General features: G+C 41.5%; 1 protein-coding gene and 2 long non-coding RNA genes across 4 annotated transcripts in view; 1 reads left to right on the top strand and 2 right to left on the bottom strand.

Annotated features, from left to right (window-relative positions):
* Positions 1–4,077: 4,077 nt before the first annotated feature.
* Positions 4,078–5,330, bottom strand: LOC130611758 (uncharacterized). Its single transcript, XR_008975305.1, has 3 exons — positions 5,186–5,330; positions 4,732–4,819; positions 4,078–4,173 (listed from the first exon to the last, which is right to left on the bottom strand). It is a non-coding gene; the product is annotated as an uncharacterized LOC130611758 (long non-coding RNA).
* Positions 4,852–18,614, top strand: part of ZEB1 (zinc finger E-box binding homeobox 1) — a 126,617-nt gene continuing 112,854 nt past the window's right edge. The window contains exon 1 of one of the 2 annotated variants that reach the window (XM_057432851.1): positions 4,852–5,010. In XM_057432851.1, the coding sequence (XP_057288834.1) occupies positions 4,953–5,010 (58 nt within the window). In that variant the 5' untranslated portion in view covers positions 4,852–4,952. Of the gene's footprint in view, positions 5,011–5,833; positions 5,988–18,614 lie in introns of those variants that run through there. The other variant, XM_057432850.1, reaches the window with a different exon arrangement.
* Positions 9,715–12,380, bottom strand: LOC130611762 (uncharacterized). Its single transcript, XR_008975309.1, has 3 exons — positions 12,328–12,380; positions 10,540–10,629; positions 9,715–9,825 (listed from the first exon to the last, which is right to left on the bottom strand). It is a non-coding gene; the product is annotated as an uncharacterized LOC130611762 (long non-coding RNA).

Genomic DNA, 18,614 nt, shown 5'->3' on the forward strand with positions numbered 1-18,614 from the left:
GGTCTCTTAAGCAAAAATAAACTTCTAATTGTATTTGCTTGTTTTAATAGACTCCTATGGTTTTTTCCTCTGGTTTACCTTATGTTAATTTTGTATATTCAGAACACACGCCACAAACTCCAAAACCATAGCTGCTCCAAAACAACAGCTTTCTTTTATGTACTAACAAAAATTTTCTGCAGAAGCATTATGCACTTCGCAGTAAGGAAAAAAAAACAAACAACAAAACAAGAGATAGCAAATGAATAACATCTAGCAATAGGATGTGCTCTAGCAATAAAAAAAACAAATATAAATGACAAGAATATGCATGAAGTAATTAAGAAATCAGTTTTAAGTTGGGACTTTAAGAGCTGAGTGAGCCAGCTGTACAGATACCATAACAAAGAGAGTAACTCCAAACGAGAGCCAAATGAGCAATCGCACAAAACTGTGAGACAGCAAACAGCAAGAGGGCTGGGGAGCAGAATTAAATCAGAAACAGAGTGTAAGTTACAGAAGGAAACAAACATGAACCATATGGGGAAATATTCACAATACATTAGTGTTTAATTAGATAATATAATGGATAAGAACACTTATGCAGAACCATCATAAACAAAGATGAACAGAAAATGTGCTACTAATAAAACTGAGTAATCTAACTGCACTACAACTGTAATTTGATCAGTCACAAGTTCATATGTAATTTAAATCTAAAAATAGTATTTTGATAACAGTATTTTGCTGCTGCATCTAGTAGAAAATATTGAACTTAACATTCTCAACTGAGTTCCGGGTCTGTTGAAAGCAAACAAAAAAGTCACAATTCACAACCCAATGCTTGCATCCAAATTTGCATTGCAATTCCATTTAGAACATACAAGCTTTGCCTTTTGGATGAAGAATGTGGAATGACGTTTTCAACCTTTTTCCCTCTCTAAAATCACTTTTTGCTTGTCTGAAAGCTGTGAAACAGAAATCACAGCTAAAGTTAAAATTAACATAAGAATGGAATTGTAGGTCCTCATTATGTTTTTATACATTTAGTTTATACAGCATACTAGCCTGACATAGGTATCAGCACAGGTTAATTGCTTTCAAGAGAAAAACAATATGCAACAAGTAGGGCAAAAGGAGAGCAAGAGAAACAAAATGGTTTTGAAGGCCTTTGTGATCTTCTCAAACACTTTTTTGTAACAAGGAATATTTTTTGAAAGTCAATTGTGTGCATGCAACTCATTACAGTTCTAAATATAAATATGTACACATTGATGCTTTATGGAGGTTTACATCCTTATACTTCATGCTTGCACGCAGATGCAGCCTTCTCAAGTCTGTACCTGCTGCAAGATGACTATCAGGAATCAGCTTTAAGCTTTAAATGAACAAACATATTCATAGGAAAGCACAGAAACAGAAAAAAAATAAGCTGAGGAAAGTGAAAAAGGGATCATTTCTCTTGATAAATATTTACAAACTCTGCTCTAAGCGAACGTGCTAATTTCATATGGCTTTACCATTTTTTGAGATTGTACAACATCCCAGGGTGCACCTTCAAAACTTATTCAATACACTTGGAAGCAAATATAGAAATTGAAAGGCCATCTGGAATGGAACTAGAACCGTATGTTGATATCTCTAAAATCCACATTTTATTCAAGATTAGTGCCTCAGCTAGCTGCAGTCAAGCTGTGTATTTCTGGGTCACTGTTCTCCTAGTAAATCTTTCAACTTCAGTTTCTATAGAGCAAAAGCATATATAAAAAAATTAAAAAATCATCAATTTAACAGTAAATTGTAACAATTGACATTCCAAGAAAATACATGCAGGTGAAAATGAAGTTTCACTAGTGGAAATCAGAAAAAAAACCCAACTCCACGAACCAGAAATGAAACAAGAAACAATTCACTGAGCCGTTTTCCACTGTATTTCTAAATTCATTTGTCTAAATGACACCATTAAATCTAGGATACTCAGAATGTGAAACTTCATTTCATAAACATGAATAAGGAGTACACATACAAGAGGGCTGATTGCTTTAATTTAATAATACATTGTCAAAAGATCATAAACCATAACACTACATGACTTTTTAAAATGGCAAAAACCATCTATAATAATCATTACCTGGTTTTCGTGCATTCATACTCCAGTGTGACTACTGAAGTATTTTAATTCCTGTCTTCAGACAATAGAAATAAATTTCAAACAGATGAAGTACAGCAGTAAACCTGCCACATTGAGGAGGATACAGAAAATATACTGCTTTGCTGAGATTTTGCACATGAGTACATTACCCAATTTTTGCATTCTTGACTGAAAAGTCAGATTGAAAGTTGTGCATCATGAAGAAAAACAAGATTTTTGTTCTTGCAGCACAAACCAGTTTAAGTTACATACACAATGTGCTTATATAGTGCAGAACATTACAAAGACGGCAGGAATTTTAACTAGTGGGTTTGCATCCAGGATTAGAAGAATGTAATAGGCCAAAGCACTTTGACAGCAGCTGCATCCTTGTGATGCTTTTTAGCACAGGAAATAACGGGAACTTTGTATACAAAGATGTGAACTGCCCAGTTGCTTGGATTAAATATATCAAAGTTTAAAAACCAACCCACCCCAAAACAACCCGTCCACATACCTATTTACAGATTGTGATTGAAACGATTTTCACAATGAATAGTGATTGGGGCAATCAGTAACCTGATGCAAAACACTATCTTCTGCTTTTTTAGTTTCTGGACCTCCTTGCTATCAAAGATAACATAATACAAAGATTGCTTTGGCTTTCTCTTCTCATTTATCAAAACTATAGCAGTGTAGAGCAAGCAATGCTCCTGCCAGTTTCAGTTCCGCTCTTCAAAACTAATAAGCAGCTAGAGTTGTCACTAGTTTCTCCTAGCTGCTAGGAAATCTCAAGAGACTAATGCTCAAAGAGCCACTGTGGCCATTTGAAAAAAAACAGGAGACTCTTTCTCTCCTCATTCTGTTAGGAAAACATAAATTGTTCACAATGAAGAGACAAGAATTCTTATCCAGAGGTGAGAAGTGACAAAACTCAATGAAAACAAGCTACTTCAAAGTGACTTAAAGAGAAGCCTGCAATTCTGGGTGGGCATGCAGGGGAATATTGTTACAAATCTACAAAAATATTTACAGATATGTTATTTTTTGCAACTAACTTCTAAAACATGACTAATTTTAAGTAAAAACTTGGCATGAAAACCTGCACTTGATATTTTGGTTAAGTTCATCCACCAAATCATAAAAATGTCCCAGAATTCCAGAACACCTTAAGGCCTTGTTTGCAAGCAGTTTCACAGCCACAGGTATTTTCTGTACAAAATCTTGACAGGCAAGGATGTTGAACTATTAAAGCAGGACAAAACTGACATTCTGCCTTAAATTTTGTGATTCACCCACTCAAATTTCACTGACATTTCTTTTTTATCTTGCAGCTGGTTTCATGTCGTGGTTCTTAGCAAACCTTGTATTTGGGGTTCAGTACCCCCAGCTAATGCCCAGCCTAAAGCCTAAGCATTTCTGCTTGTACTGACTTCTGCGGAAGCTTCAGCTGCCAGGTACTTCCACAAACTGCCAGCGTTCAGTAGTTCATTTTCTAGAACATGTTCTGAGATGAGGTGCTTCCACGAGACGAGGTCCTGTGTTACAGTGTGTGAACATATAGCATGTGGAAACAATGCAGAATAGCTGAGATATACCCAAATTCAGTAGTATATCAATAACTTAATAAAGTATCCCATTAACAGAAGCACTTCCATGGAGATTTGTCTGGATAAAATGATACTCCAGCAGCATGGAACTATAAATTCTACAGAATCATAAAAGGATAAGGGAAAAAAAAAGAAAAAAAAGAGAAAAGAAATAACAAAGCCAAACAAATGGAAACTTACCAAATTATTTTATTGCTTGAAATAAAACTCAAGTAGTATGAGTGTTTAAAGGTAATGTTTCAATTTTTAATACATAAGCCCAAACACAGTTGTTAATTATCTGTGAAAAAAAAATACACTCTTCCCTCTTTATTTTTTAAAGCATAGAGCTTTGTACCTCACCTCATCAAAAAAAGTAGAAAGTATTATTAAGGGAAGCCCCAGAATGTCAGATTTCACACAGAGTGACAGAACAGCATCACTCTCGTCCGGCTGTTTGCCTCTTGATTAGACCTGTAACACCAGATTGCCGTCCCACGCGAATCAGCCCGCGCCCACACCGCTCCGCTCCCTGCCCGTCCGTCCGCCCGCCCGGATTATGGTAAGGGAGCCTGCGGGGGGACAGGCTACAGCGGCGGGGAAAGAGCGGACCCTGTGGAGGGGACAGTCCCATCTCTGCTCCAACGCCCAAAGCAGGTGCCCGGAGCGGAGGCGAGGGAAAGAGGGCCCGGCAGCCCCACTGTACCTACGAACGACTGCCCGTCACGTGCGCCGAAGAGGCCGCAAGGTAGCGGGGCGGGAGGCACCTGGCAGCGAACCGGTCCCTCAACGCGGCGATGCGGGACGGGAGAAACTCCCCCGCGGGCCGCGCCTACGGGGGAATCCTCCTCCGACGCCCTCCCGAGCTCCTGCCCCCTCGGCCCTCCCCACCCCTCGGGGAACCCCACCCCCGCTACCGCCTGAGGATGGATCGGGAAGGACGCGTCCCCGGCGGCTTGGGGGGGTGGGAAGCGGGCGGCGGCGCTACAGCCGCCCCGCGACCACCCCGTCCGCGACGGCTGCTGCCGGTACCTGCAGCCGCAACTTTTCCCCCGCCGCCATTCAAAACGCCCTGCCGTAAAGCACCCGTCTCCCCTGGCAACAAGGTTCCGGCCGAGCACTAGGTGTAGGAAGGTGATGTAAAAGTAAAACCACCCAGTGTCGTAAACCAGGTCCGGGGGGGAGGGGAGGCGAGGGAGGGGGGAGGGCGGGGGAGGAGGTGACTGGAGCATTTAGACACAAGCGAGAGGATCATGGCGGATGGCCCCAGGTGTAAGCGCAGGAAGCAGGCGAACCCGAGGCGCAATAACGGTCAGTCAGCCCGCGGGGCAGTGGCCCGGCCGCGCTGGGGCGGCGGCGGGGCCGGGGCGGGGGCCGGGTAGAACCGTCCCGAGCGCGGAGAGGGGAGGTCGGGCGGGCGCGAAAGTAATTCCCCCGCCGCTCCTCGCCGGGAGCCCGGCTCCCTCCGCACCGTTATATCCGCTACCTGGTGCCTCCCTCGCTTCGCTGCCTGCCTGCCTCCCTCCTCCGCCTAGCGGTGCGTCCGCACTCCGCCGCCTGTCCGGGACCGTTACACGCTGTCTTCCTCCACACGCCCCACGACCGCCCCGCCGCCGCTGCGGGGAGCGGGCTCGGGGAGCCCCCCAGCCGCGCCGCCGCCCTCCGGCCCGGGCGGGGACACCGAATCCCCGCGGGGAGCGGTGGGGCATCTCTCTCCGCCCGGCCGGCCTCTGCAGTCCTAACTCCGAAACTTGTTACCTGCGCGCCCCGGCGGAGTAGGGTCTCCCCGCCCGCCTCCCCCCCGGTCTCGCGGGCGGGATCGCCCCGTCGCCCGCCGGGGAGTGCCTCTCTCTGCCGCCCGCCGGAGTTCCCCTCGCTCTCCCGGCGGCGGGCCGGCTCCTCGCTCCCGGGCCGGCGCCGTGGGGCGGGCTGGCGTTCGCTTTTCGGGGAGCGGCGGTGGGGGACGCCAGCCGTCACCGGGGGGCGGGAGGGGTTGGGGGGGGTACAGCCGGGGAGCGGGGCTGGCGGTGGTGGGGGAGGCACTGTCACCACAGCGGGCAGCGATTCGCGCGGGGGCAGCGCTGCGCGGCCGCCCCGGGCCCACGGGAGGGGGCCGGCAGCCCCGCCGCCCGCTCGCCTCTTTTGCCACCTCCCCTCTCCGCCGAAAGTTGGTCCCCGGCGGCGCCCGGCGGCCGTGCTTGCCTCCCGGCCCCGGTGGGGAGGGGAGGGCTGCTCCTGGGCGGAGAGGGCGGGCGGCGAAGTTTCTTGCCTTTCCTCTGGCTTCGGAGGTACCTGTTTGTATAATAATGGGTGGTAACGGTTTGGCCGGGGCCCCCGCTCCGTTGCGTGTGCGACCGGCTGTTGCAGTCTATATAAGGAATTAGATTTACATTTCGTACTGAAGGGTTGCCGTGGGGTGGGTTTGTGTTTGGTTTTTTTTTTTTTCCCTTTGGTACGTGAGTTACTTTAAGATGCGTTTGGAAGGTATACGGCGGGGGGGAATAAACGCTCGTAACACCCACTCTCTACTTGTTTTCTGTAAAATGGAGAAGTAGTTGGGCTCTCGTAGCGACTCTTCGCAACAGGGTGTGAAGCAGGAGATTTTGTAACCTTCCTTGGCAATTTTAGGTTTTGTGTGGCATTTCCTGTGCAGGGTCACAGATAGGAAGGCTTTCGCTTGCGATCCGAGGCGTTTTCCCCGAGACTCAGGGAACGGTTTCTGAAATAGCTCCGAGTCACGATCGGTGCCTCTCCTCTCTAATCCTGACTCTGTCGGGCGTAGCTTGGTGATAAATAACGGCCTCTCCAGGGGCCGGCGAGTTGATCTGGTCGCTTTGAACTTAGGAGGGTTTTCTTATATTGTTCTGTGCGTTTTCTAGCGAGTATTTCTCTTTGCACGCTCGTGTTATTAATTCCTTGTCCCTGTGTAAATATTTATATTTAGCTCATGATTTGACTGTGCTAAAGGTAAGTTTGGAAAGTGCTTTACTCTCTACCTTATTAAAAATGTTGATGATCAGAGAAAGGGGCTTTTCTTGTTGCTGACGACATGTGTGTGACATGCGAGTCTGAACCACCCAGCGTGTGTGCAGGAGCTGTAAACATGTTTACCTGAACAGGAAAGAAATGGATTTTTCTCTTAAAGATCCAGTGATATGAATATGATGCTCATAAAGCATATCAACAGATGACTTGGGAGAGAAATTTTCTGAAACCCTGGTTTTTGAAATCAACGTGGAAAAGAGATTCTTGATCACTGCAGCAAATGGCAACTTGTGCAGGTAGAAAAAAAGATGGTGTTTAGTTTTCTCCTGCATGCATGTCAGCCCCCTCCTGTCTGCTGCTTTCGTTCTCAAGGGAGGGATTTATTTACCATGCTTGCTGTCAGTGTTTTTCCTTTGTGCTTAATATTAGAAAACCAGATTTGAGGCTTTTTAGCACAGAACGTTTTGTCTGCAGCATGTATCGCTCACAGAAAACAAAAGGTGTATAAGATGTGGTATCGTTCCAGATATCTTTCATCTTCATCACTTTTGGACCTCATTGTTGCACCCATGTCATTATAAAACGTCTCCGAGTCTTTATCAACTAGTTCTGTGCTGTAGAATGGCTTGTCTTAGGCTGGGTTTGTTTCTTTTTTTGGGGGAATTAAAACCAACTTCAGTCATTGTGCATTGAAGCATCAGGATTGGTTAGATAATAGATTCTGGATAATAGACATTTCTCAGCAGTGGGTTTATGTTTGACTTGCAAATGTTTACTAAAGAAAATGGCTAGAAAAATGTTAACTGTTTAACCTTTGGATAAGTATGAGAGGTTTTTTTTGTGTGTGTGTTTTGTGGTTTGTTTTTTTTTTTTCCCCTAAGTCTCTAAATGCACTTTGCTTTTATAGGTATCTTCTGTTAATGAGAGATCAGCATACAGGAGATGCTTCAGCAGCTGGCTTGTTGGTAATATATACTAGATCAAATTTCTGCTGTTTCAGTTGCCTTTTTCCTCCACTTTCGCATAGAATATGAGATTATTAGAGAGAGACTGATCTTGCTATCCGGTATACCAGTTAATAATACTGGGCTATGGCATCGAGTTGTTACACTGTAAACTTTCCTTCTGTTTATCTGTTGATAAACTTAACTCAGCTGTTCTTGTACTGTAAACTTTATTTTCTACCCACCAACCCCCATCCCCGTGTTCGGGAGCTAGGACTTAGAGCTTCCATCCTGATGCATTAACTGCAGCTGGAAAGACACTCTTGTCTTTTTTTAACTCTAGAGCTGATTCATTTTCTACCTTGTTTATTGGCCCCTATGGGAGATCAGCAAAAGAGCCGATTGGCACTGCCATTAAAGCCTCCACTTGCAAGAAAATCTGGCACTTCTTACCTGAAGAAAACTATCCTGTGTCATTGTCCTTACTTCTGCTCAATACACAAACACCCCATACAGGAGTTAGCAAGGTGTTGGGACAGTGACACCGTTCTGACAAAGCAGAAACATAGCACTGGTTGGGAGTGTCTCTTCCTATCTACCTTTTCTCCTTCTCCCCCTCTTTTGGTAGAGAAATGAGGAGAAAAGAGCAATGTGATTTTTTTTCTTTTTTTTTTTTTTGCCAGTCATCTGCATTGCCATGCTACATGAATCCTGTGTGGACTTTAAATAGATTCAACAAAGATTTTCAAATTCTAAGTTGCTTGAAGGATCAGGATTAGTTGCTTTCTTAGCATTTCTCCTGTATATTGTAGGGTTGTCTTAATTCTTATTAAATAGCAAAACTAAAAGTAACACATCTTGTTCTTTAGCAATGCTGTGAAACAAGTAAAATGAGCAAAATACTTAAAACTTTCCTTACTAGAGGGTTAAAAAGATACCAACCTTTTATATTTGTGTTCTGAAAAGTAAGTATGCCTTCAGATTTTCGGATGCATATTTAATGGTAAAAAGAATAATGAATGAAACTGAGTAAACTCTGCATACAGTCAAGTATATGTGAGGAGAAGTATACATGAGGCAGGGATTTTTTTAACCCCTGGTAAGAGTGAATTCGTCACTAAAATGTTAGGTAGATTGACTGACTTGTTGGAGTGATAGTTCACTTGCTTTACAGTGAGATTTCCTCTATTTTTATTAGATAATCATTTCATATTAAGTTTAGTTGCAAAGGGAAGGACTTTAGGAAGACCTTAAGTGCCTTTGAATAAGGCAAAAGCATGGCGTAGTTCTGTTAGCTCCAAGGTGTTAACTACTGGCAGGATGTCAGGTGTTAGTGACCCTTGGGGTACAACATTCCTTGTCCTGCCTTTCTTCTCTTGCCCCATGCCTTTCTTTTCACTAGGTATCATGTTTTAACTCCAGCATTAATTTAAATTTGCAATTTGGGAATTGAGGAATGTAGCCTGAGTTAAAATTCCAGGCACAGTGAACAGGTCTACATGAACAGTTGAATTAACTGTTTTGAGACCAGGGAAATCTTCCCTCATATAAACAAGTAATACTTCTATTTTAATTTTAACTACTGAAATGTAATGAGAATATGCTTTAAGATGTCATTATCTCTTCATTTTTCTCTCAGTAACCAGTGCTTGTTATTTTAATGATTGTGAAGCAGAGTGTTTTAAGGTAATTAGTTGCCTGAAACAGTTTTACTCACTTATGGGACTCTGGTAAACATGATGCTGCAATGGTTGATGAAAAGTAGCAAGTAAATGAAACTTTCCCTCTGACTTGGACTTCCTGATCATAGAATTCACTCACATTAAACTTCCTGGTTGAAGTCTGAGGATTTGACTTAGGTGAGCTCAGCCCAAATTTTTTTGTTGAACATTTTCTCTTGTATCAAGTAATTTCTCCCCATTGAGTCTTCCTGTGGACTTTTGGCTTTACTACAAGTCCTGTTGGTATCATTGTTACTGACTGTGGTTAGTTAGGTCCTTGCTCTCTGAAAGTGAGTTCCCCTGTCAGCAGTGCAGGGGGAAAGGGTTCTACAGCCATCCTTTGCCTCCTTGCCGGCTGGGACTCAGGTGTTGGTATTAACCTTTCATTTCTTCTTACAGAAGTTTTACAGTGGTAGATGGAGAAGCTGGACTGAAGTAAAAATACCAGTGCAGTGCCTTTCTTCATGTGGAAGTATCTGTTATAATAGGGTTTAAAATGCCAGTGAGGGATGGCAGACATTTTTAACATGTATGGGACAAACTTATTATGCTAAAGAAATAAAACCAACCTCTGTGAAGCTTGGCTTGTGGGGTTTTGCTTGCTTTTTTTTTAGCTGATATTTGAGCAACTGTATTCTGTTGCAGAGAAACTGCTGGAAGTACAGTATCGAGCCAAATGGCTCTTAAGAATCCCTATTTCTAAATAGTCATTATTATTTACCAAAAATATAAGCTCATTGCGTTCAACTCATTAGCTGTTTGTAGTCATTTCAAAAACTCAAACTAATTGATATTGCAAGCTGATTAGAGTATGGTATGCTTCACTCACTGTAAATCCAATATTTAACAGTACATATTGCATTTCTGGAGATCATAGTCTACTTATGATAGGTTTCACACAAATCGCCAAACAAGAGCTTGAAAAATGGAAGTAATTCTGGGTTGATGTAGGCTTTCATACCAATTTTCGAAGTATGGTCCCAGATGAACTTTCAGTTGCTTAATATTCCTGAAGTTCTGGTCATACTTTACCTGTTGTTTTCAAGAGAAATTACTAGGTAGGTTCTTCTCTGTTATGCGCATGTAAACAGGACCTGGCTTGCACCTGTGGTCTCAGAAGCTTTGGTGCTTCATTCTGGCAGCTATAATAGGCCTGTTATTTTTGAGAACTAAATTCTCAAGTGACTTACCCAAGGTCACACAGGAAGTCCATAGCAAGACTGAGTCTCAGTCCATTTTTAATCCTTGGGACTACCAGTGCATTTGGCTTGATCTACAGCCTTAAAGAGAAAGAACAGATTTATCATTCAGCATAAATATTATGTATATTAATACATATTAAGTATTATCATTCTGTATAAGTATTTAAACTCTTTCATATTTATTGTCTTGAAATACTTGCACTTTGAGCAAACAAGTGGCAAGATGCAAAACTCGTTTTTTTTCTCTTTAGTCATTTTTAAATGGTATTAAGATAGTATCTTCAGTGGTGATGTTTCCTGTCTTCATAGTTAGTGTTTATGTAATGATGTGCCAGAGAAGTAGAGTTTTGTCTTTGGATGTTTTTTGTATTCCCAAATTTTAAGTTCAGTGGTGTGCCGGTAGACAGAAGTAAAACACACCAGGAGGAAATTGACTTAAGACCTATACTGTTAACCTCAACATCCCTCCTTCACTGTGTGGGGTGTTTAGAAGACTGCTTTCTTAGAGCTTAATACCTGGGCAGAGATGATTTAATCAGATATTGGTATTCTTCAGACAGTAATGACTAAAGAAGGGACTCAGAATATGGCTAGTATTTCTGCTATTTGAACATGATTGCTAGATAATTAAGAAAGCATAAGTCTTCTTTAAAACAAAAATTCCCTGTGTGAAATATTTAATAAAAAAATTATAAAAAAAATCACCAAAAAAAGCTGATAGTTTGCTGATGACACCAAGCTGTGTGGTTCGGTTGATAGGCTGGAGGGAAGGAATGCCATCCAGAGGGACCTCGACATGCTTGTGAGGTGGGCTGATGCCAACCTTATGAAGTTTAACCGTAACAAGTGCAAGGTCCTACACCTGAGTCGGGGCAATCCCAGGCACAACTACAGGTTGGGCAGAGAAGAGATTCAGAGCAGCCCTGTGGAGAAGGACTTGGGGGTGTTGGTTGATGAGAAAATGAACATGGGCCGGCAGTGTGTGCTCGCAGCCCAGAAAGCCAACCGTATCCTGGGCTGCATCAAAAGGAGCGTGACCAGCAGGTCGAAGGAGGTGATCCTGCCCCTCTACTCTGCTCTTGTGAGACCTAACCTGGAGTATTGTGAGCAGTTCTGGTGTCCTCAACATAAAAAGGACATGGAACTGTTGGAACAAGTCCAGAGGAGGGCTACAAGGATGATCAGGGGACTGGAGCACCTCCCGTATGACGACAGGCTGAGGAAGTTGGGGCTGTTCAGCCAGGAGAAGAGAAGGCTGTGTGGAGACCTCATAGCAGCCTTCCAGTATCTGAAGGGGGCCTGTAGGGATGCTGGGGAGGGACTCTTCATTAGAGACTGTAGTGATAGGACAAGGGGTAACGGGTTAAAATTTAAACAGGGGAAGTTTAGGTTGGATATAAGAAGGAAATTCTTTCCTGTGAGGGTGGTGAGGCACTGGAATAGGTTGCCCAGGGAAGTTGTGAATGCTCCATCCCTGGCAGTGTTCAAGACCAGGTTGGACGAGGCCTTGGGTGATACGATTTAGCATAAGGTGTCCCTGCCCATGGCAGGGGGGTTGGAACTAGATGATCTTAAGGTCCTTTCCAACCCTAACTATTCTGTGATTCTATGATTCTAAGCAAGCAGGCCATGGAAAGCAGAGAGAGATGGATGTAATGAGTAGGCAGGGGTGCATGGGTGAGGCAAATAGCATGTGTTGGAAGGAGGGAGGATGGAGTATAGGGAAGGGAGTAATCTGCTTCTCACTGAAGGTTGTATACTTTATATCTGATTGACCTTGGTGGCCTTCCAGGGAGTGAAGAAACTGGTCTCCCATCTGCTGCAGGAGAAGATCACACTGGGAAATAGCTTTGACCTCAGTTGACTAGGTGATGCCTTGAAACACTAGAATTGCTGGGGCAGGGGTTTGTAGGGAGCTTTGTGTGTTTTTTGTAGGGCTTTTTGCTTCCATGTTCCATTAGAAAGTTTTTTGCCATTGCTTCTTATACTATGATTGACTCAATTTCTTGAGTTAATTATCAAGTACATGGGTATTTCTTAGTCTTGGTTTTGCTTTTTTAGCTATCCAGTTCCTGGAGTCTTATTTTTAAGTTATTGGAAAAGGGTAACAGAAGCTGGATATTTTTAAAAACTGTTCACAGTTGCACCTTTTTAATCTTTGCTTGCCCTCCACTTTTAAAGGAAGAGTAGGGTTTTTATCGGTTTTCCTTTTGTATTGAGCCCCAGTTTGTTTATTTAATAATCTATTTGTTCTTTTTTTTTTTTGCATAGGTAAGTAGTATTCCTGTGTGACAGTCAAGGAAAATGGAAAGCCCAGTCAAGAAGAGTGAGACTTGACGATGAAATACTAACTACAGTTAAATGCAGCGTAGCTTTATATATCTGTTTTAGGACTCCTAAGAAAAATACTAACCCTATCACCACAGTATGTAATCACCTTTCAGGCAGTAAAAATATGTTGGGTCTTCTCTTTCTGTATTTGGTCCTATACATCTGGTTCCTTGTGTGAGTACCTGGCAGCTTACATTCATAGGTTAAGAGGAGAAGTAATGGTAGAGCAGAAAGAAGGAACTTGTTAAGTTTGTATCTTCACATGTGGAGCAGCCAGGCAGTGATTCACATGTTTCAGTTGGTTAGTGCTGAACTTTTTAGCCAGTTTTTTTTTGTCTTGTACATTTGTAGCCAAAGGAACCCCAAATGGAGAAGAAAGGAGGTGGGGTTTTGTTTTTGGTTTTGTGTTGTGTTGTTTTTCTTTTGTTTGGTTGGTTGTTTTTTTGGTTGTTTGGGTTTTTTGTTTTGTTTTGTTTTTTTTGTTTTTTTGTTTTTGTTTTTTCACTCTGTCTTGCTCTGTGCTTGTTTCTGATGCCGTTACTGTATCTTTTATTTTAACATGTTTTTTCAGAGCAACAGAAGTTAACTAAAAATATGCTTTCTCATCTTTGAGAAGTCAGTCTTGTTTGAAAGCAGCCTGTTTCAGTTCTGTCCTTTTCAGCTGTCATTCCCAGCTGTCACAATCTCCTTGATGTAAGGACTTTACCCCTGTTGTTGTGAAGCAGTTTGGTTAACAGCTGCTGTCACCCAAAGGTTAAAACCTGAAAAGTGGCATCCTTTGTTGCTTCCCTTGCAGATGTTTACTTTCTGTTTGGTAACATCTCCCTTGTTGCTCTGCCTTCAGTGTGTTCAATCTATCCTATTTTTGGAGAACTGTGTAAAGCAAATGGATGTGTCTAATGATTAATATATTCCTCTGGATATGTTAGGCTCAATTGTGACTGAGAGTAAAATAGATAAATTCTATCCTTGCTGGGATGACATTCCATCTTACCTACTTCAAATCTGTGAGTACAAGTAGGAGTCCTTCTAGAGTGAAAGAGCATGTAAAATTACTTATTTAAATGCTAAGAGCCCCATATGGTATTGGAGTATATTAGAAGCAGAAGAAACAACTCTTCCTTAACTATCTAAATAACTACATAGTTTTCCGTAGTGGTTTTAAGTATGGTTTTGTATTTGATGCAGATATCCTTTGTCTTCTGCAAGCTCTTCAGTTTTTTAGCTTGTTGCAAGTAAAGTGTTAGATCAGGAATGTTAGAGGAGCTGGCAAGATCATTGGAGATAAACAGATTATAAACCTGGCATTTCACCATGATCCCGAGTGTGGCTTTCAGATAACACTTGAAATAAAGGGGTTAAAAGAGTCTGATGTGGTAGAGAGAGTATTTTTACCTATGAACCGGTGTGCCTGTCCTTGTTAGGATCAAATGCTACTTGGGCCAGTGACACGAGGGAACACCTTCAGTCACTGTGATATGAAAGGTTTTCATTATTTCAGCAAACACTCCTTTTTAAATTCTGTCTGACAGACAACTGACAGACACTGAGGGCAGTTTCTGTTCCGTTTTGTAGAGACATCTGTCCACAGTGTGTGTATAGGAGAAAGCAGTATGAAATTACAAAACATCACAAATGTTGCATGATTGAAAATGTCCTGGGGAAATCTGTTACGTCTGAAAAAGTGCAAAAAGAATAGAAAAATTAGACCTTAATTACAGGGATCAGGTTGCTTTTTGCTAAACTGGTAGATTGGACCTAAAGAAGCAGGTTGGGTTTTTTGTTTGTTTTCTAACATTTCCCCTCCCAAAATGTAACATAACTTTTCTTAATGCCCCAAAACTTAGGAAGATGAGTTGTCCCGTTTTCCTTAAATATACTTGGTTTAAAACAGTTTTTTTCAATGCCATGTGGAATTCCTGCCTTGTGCCCTTTCGGGTATGGATCAGATTTTCCTTCTTCCTACCTTCTAATCCATTTTATTCTTTCTCTTAATTTACTGTATGCTACCTGCTATAAGTCATGTGAAGTTCTAGGCTGGAAAAAGGAGACACTATTCAGAATCTGTAACCTGTTTAGTCATCTGTTTTGTTTATGTCTTTCCATAGCCTTGCGGGGTTTTTTCCCTATTATTCCTGGTACAGCTGCTTGGTAAATTCAAGCAAAGTAGAACTAGTCACATACTACTGGATTCATTCTTGTGTTATTGTTCACAGGAAGGACCTAGGTACAGTTGGCCCCACAAAGAGCATGAGGTGGTGAATAAGGACTTTCAAGCAGATTTGGAGCTGTAATGACTGGCTTCCTTCCCTACTGCTGTCCCTTCCCCTTCCTTGCAAAGCATTTTCATTTGAAAAACTAAGGTGTGGTCATCAGGCATATCTGTTCTCAACTTCCAGTAATTTTTTGCTCACTGCTGAACTACACCATAATTACATATGCAAATGTAGTATTTTTTTCCCTTTTACCTTGTACATGTGGGAGAGAAAGATAAGGTTGCAGAGTACTGCCAGGGGTGGTGCTGCTGTTGAGGTGAGGAGGTGCTGCAGATGGCCAAAGGAGGAGAGAAGTACTTGTCCTGCAGAACAAGACTCATGGAGGTTTTCAGAACTTCTGTGACTCAAAGGCAACAAGAAAACACTGTTCTTACCAACTTCAAACTTTAGGTAGGAACAGATTGTTGAATGACTTGTAACAACCTATTTTGATACATTCTTGCTACTGAGGGCTGAGAGTGAATTTGCATTTACAATAGGAATTTATTTTGTGGACACACATATATATATAGTTATATCAAATAATTTAACCTATTAGGTTGGCTTGGTTGCTCCATATAGTAACACAAGGAAACCTTCTGTAGTTTGTAACAGTGTTGTAATGATACTAAAATCACAGAGACTAATTCTATGGGAGAGGCTATTCTGACAACTTCTTACCTTCATGGGAAGGCTTACCTTGTACTTTTTCCAGATCTTTAAATTGACTGATGTACTGTTTTCCTGAAACCCTAAATATGTCTCACAACAAATAGTGAACATGATAGAGAATCAGTTATACATTGCAGTCAAAATGCTTGGAGATTCTTTCTGCACTAAAGTGAAATAATAATTTAAACAGAAATGAGAAGCAAAATTGAGTTGGTAGTTGTAGCATAGGAAAAGGGAAATAGTTCCAGTGACACATAATGAAGTATAACATGCTGTAGTTCTCTGTATTTCATCACGTGATTAATCATGCTTTCAGGGATCAGCCTGCATAGCTGATGTGGTAGTTACATGATTGAGAGGGACTTTTTAAAAGGATGAGCCAGATTTGTACCTCAGGACATGAGTGACTTTCTGTGAGCTAAAGCAGTTTAAACAAGAGGCAGAAATTTAGTTTTCCAACTGCAAAGCATACAGTTAGAATTGGTTGAATCAAAATCATGACTCACAACAGATGTTTATGATCCTGACAGAAAATTCTTACAGGGTATTTGAAGCAAAGTGTCGCCTGTAGATCTGATGCTAAAAAAGTCTTTTTGCTTATATTGCTGTGACTCTGCTGAGATGAAACGAAAGAAGTAAGGTAATTAAGAACTCTGGAAAATATGGGTATTTTGTTTATTTTGGTATGAAGCTGCAAGGCTTCTCCATTTAATTACCCCAACCTCTTAAAAAAAAAAAGCTTCTTGCTATGCAGTATGATATATGATATGCAAATTATTTCACTGCATTTGTTTTGCATATGTATGGTGTCAGAATAGTTTGGGATATAGGAAAGAATATACATCTTTTTAAAAAATCTGAGTTTTTTTTCTGAGCAGGTAAGAAAACACAAGTGCTGAAATTGAAAACTTGCCAAATGTCTTGATTTAATAGTTTACAATGCTTATACTTAGCCCTTCCTTCATCTTTCTAATTTTTTTTTAAGCATTTTGAAGGTCTTTTAGCAAATCCTCAGAGTAGAAAGATGTTTGTAACTTTTCGAGTTCCAGGATACTCACTTACTGAGTAAAGCATTCTAGGTTTGTGCCCTAATGTATCTTAATAGTCTTAATAGACATCCTAATGAAGTTGCCCTGTTTTGTTTGGGATTTTTGTGGGTGGGTTTTTTTTGTTTTTTGTTTTCGGTTGTTTTTTTTTTTTATCTCTTCCCAGCCTATCTGGCTTTAAAGAACTTGTACCTCTTCCTTCAACCACAGAAGCATTAAGTAGAACTGCAGTCAAACCTCTGTCTTGTTGGTTCTTTGGTCTGCCATTGAAACACTTTGTAGCTGAATGTGTGTGAATGTGCAACTGTGTATGCTGTTTTCCTGCCTTTTCCTTTTGTCTGTCAAGCTTCTGGCTGATAGCAGATTAGCCATCTCAATGTGGGCAGCAAAGAGTAATGGGCTGTACAAAATGCCTTGGGCTCCTTGCGTACAATAAAATGACTTCATTATGAAGCAAAAAATGACAAGCCTGCCATGGAGGATATCTGTATTGGTGAGATGGAGAGAGTAGCCTTTGGTTTATGATCATATTAATGGATGTAAAATAAACTTAATTTTTTTCAGCTGTAAAAAGTATTCCTAGGTGTTTTACAGAGTAGTGCTGAAGATCCTTCTAGCAGGAAAATGGTGATGGGCTGAATGGATTATGTACAACTTGCTATTCCTGATAGCTGTATATGTGGGGGTGAAGGAAGGGAGTAATAGCATGATGGCTCAGTTTCATTTTCACCATACAGATGTGTTTTTCTTTTCCTTTTTCTTTCTTTTCAGTTTTTTATTTCTAATGTTTTAATTAGTTACAGGATTACATACTCTGCCCTTCATAAGCATGTTGGGTTTATTAAATCTTTCGGAAGATGTGCTAATACAGATTTAAAGGAAATTGGGCCAGAAACATGGTTGACTGAGACAGAGGGAATCCAGATGTTGGAGGAGGATATAAAATACAAAGCTCTAATGAGCTGGATCAAGCAGAGGTACAAGTGTGTGTGCAGAAGCATAGTAGCAGGAAAAATAACTAGTAATCCTGAATCCTGTCAAGGTTTTTGACAGCTATACTTACCCACTGAAAAAAAAAAAAAAGAAAGAAAACCAAAAAACCTCCACAACAAACCCTCTCAATTGTCTACAGTTTACAGTGTAAGCAGTAGTGGCTGCTCTTGCCCTCCTAACTGCCAGTTCTGGCTTTCAAGAAGGTTTGTGTGTTTGTTTTATGGCATGCAAGATCTAAAAGGTGCTCATGCCAGGAAAAAAGAAAAAAAGAAAAAGAAGGTGCACTACTTTCATTTGTGCTAAATGGAAGATCTTCCTGAATTGCATCTGTTCAGGAAATGAAGACAGCTACTGATATACAGGAGCTTCCAAACTAACTGGCAAGTCAGCATAAAAACAATTTGGTGTATAGAACATGGAAGTATTGTTAAAACATGCAATGCTTGTCCTAAGGTACTTAGTTTTAAAGAAGCCTCTTAGATTAATTGATACTTGTTCTAGTCTGCCTTGCTTGTTGGAGTCTGTTCAATATGTCACTGTGGATACAACCTAAGTGGACTCTGGAAATACATGCTTTAGCAGCAAAATGTACAAATTGCAACTTGCGATAAATAAAATGGGAATACTTTTGGGTAATCTCCCTTGTGTTATTTTTCTCATTCTGTCAGCTGCTGCCAGGTCTCACTGAGGCTATTCTGCATGGTAATTCCATCTATGGTATGGACCGTGTCCCTTGAAGATCTCCTTTTAGCTGCACTTCACACAC

Source organism: Pezoporus wallicus, unplaced genomic scaffold (assembly GCF_028554395.1).
Source record: "Pezoporus wallicus isolate ANWC-B61680 ecotype Strahan unplaced genomic scaffold, APGP_CSIRO_Pwel_v1 scaffold_2584, whole genome shotgun sequence".
Lineage (NCBI taxonomy): Eukaryota > Metazoa > Chordata > Aves > Psittaciformes > Psittacidae > Pezoporus > Pezoporus wallicus.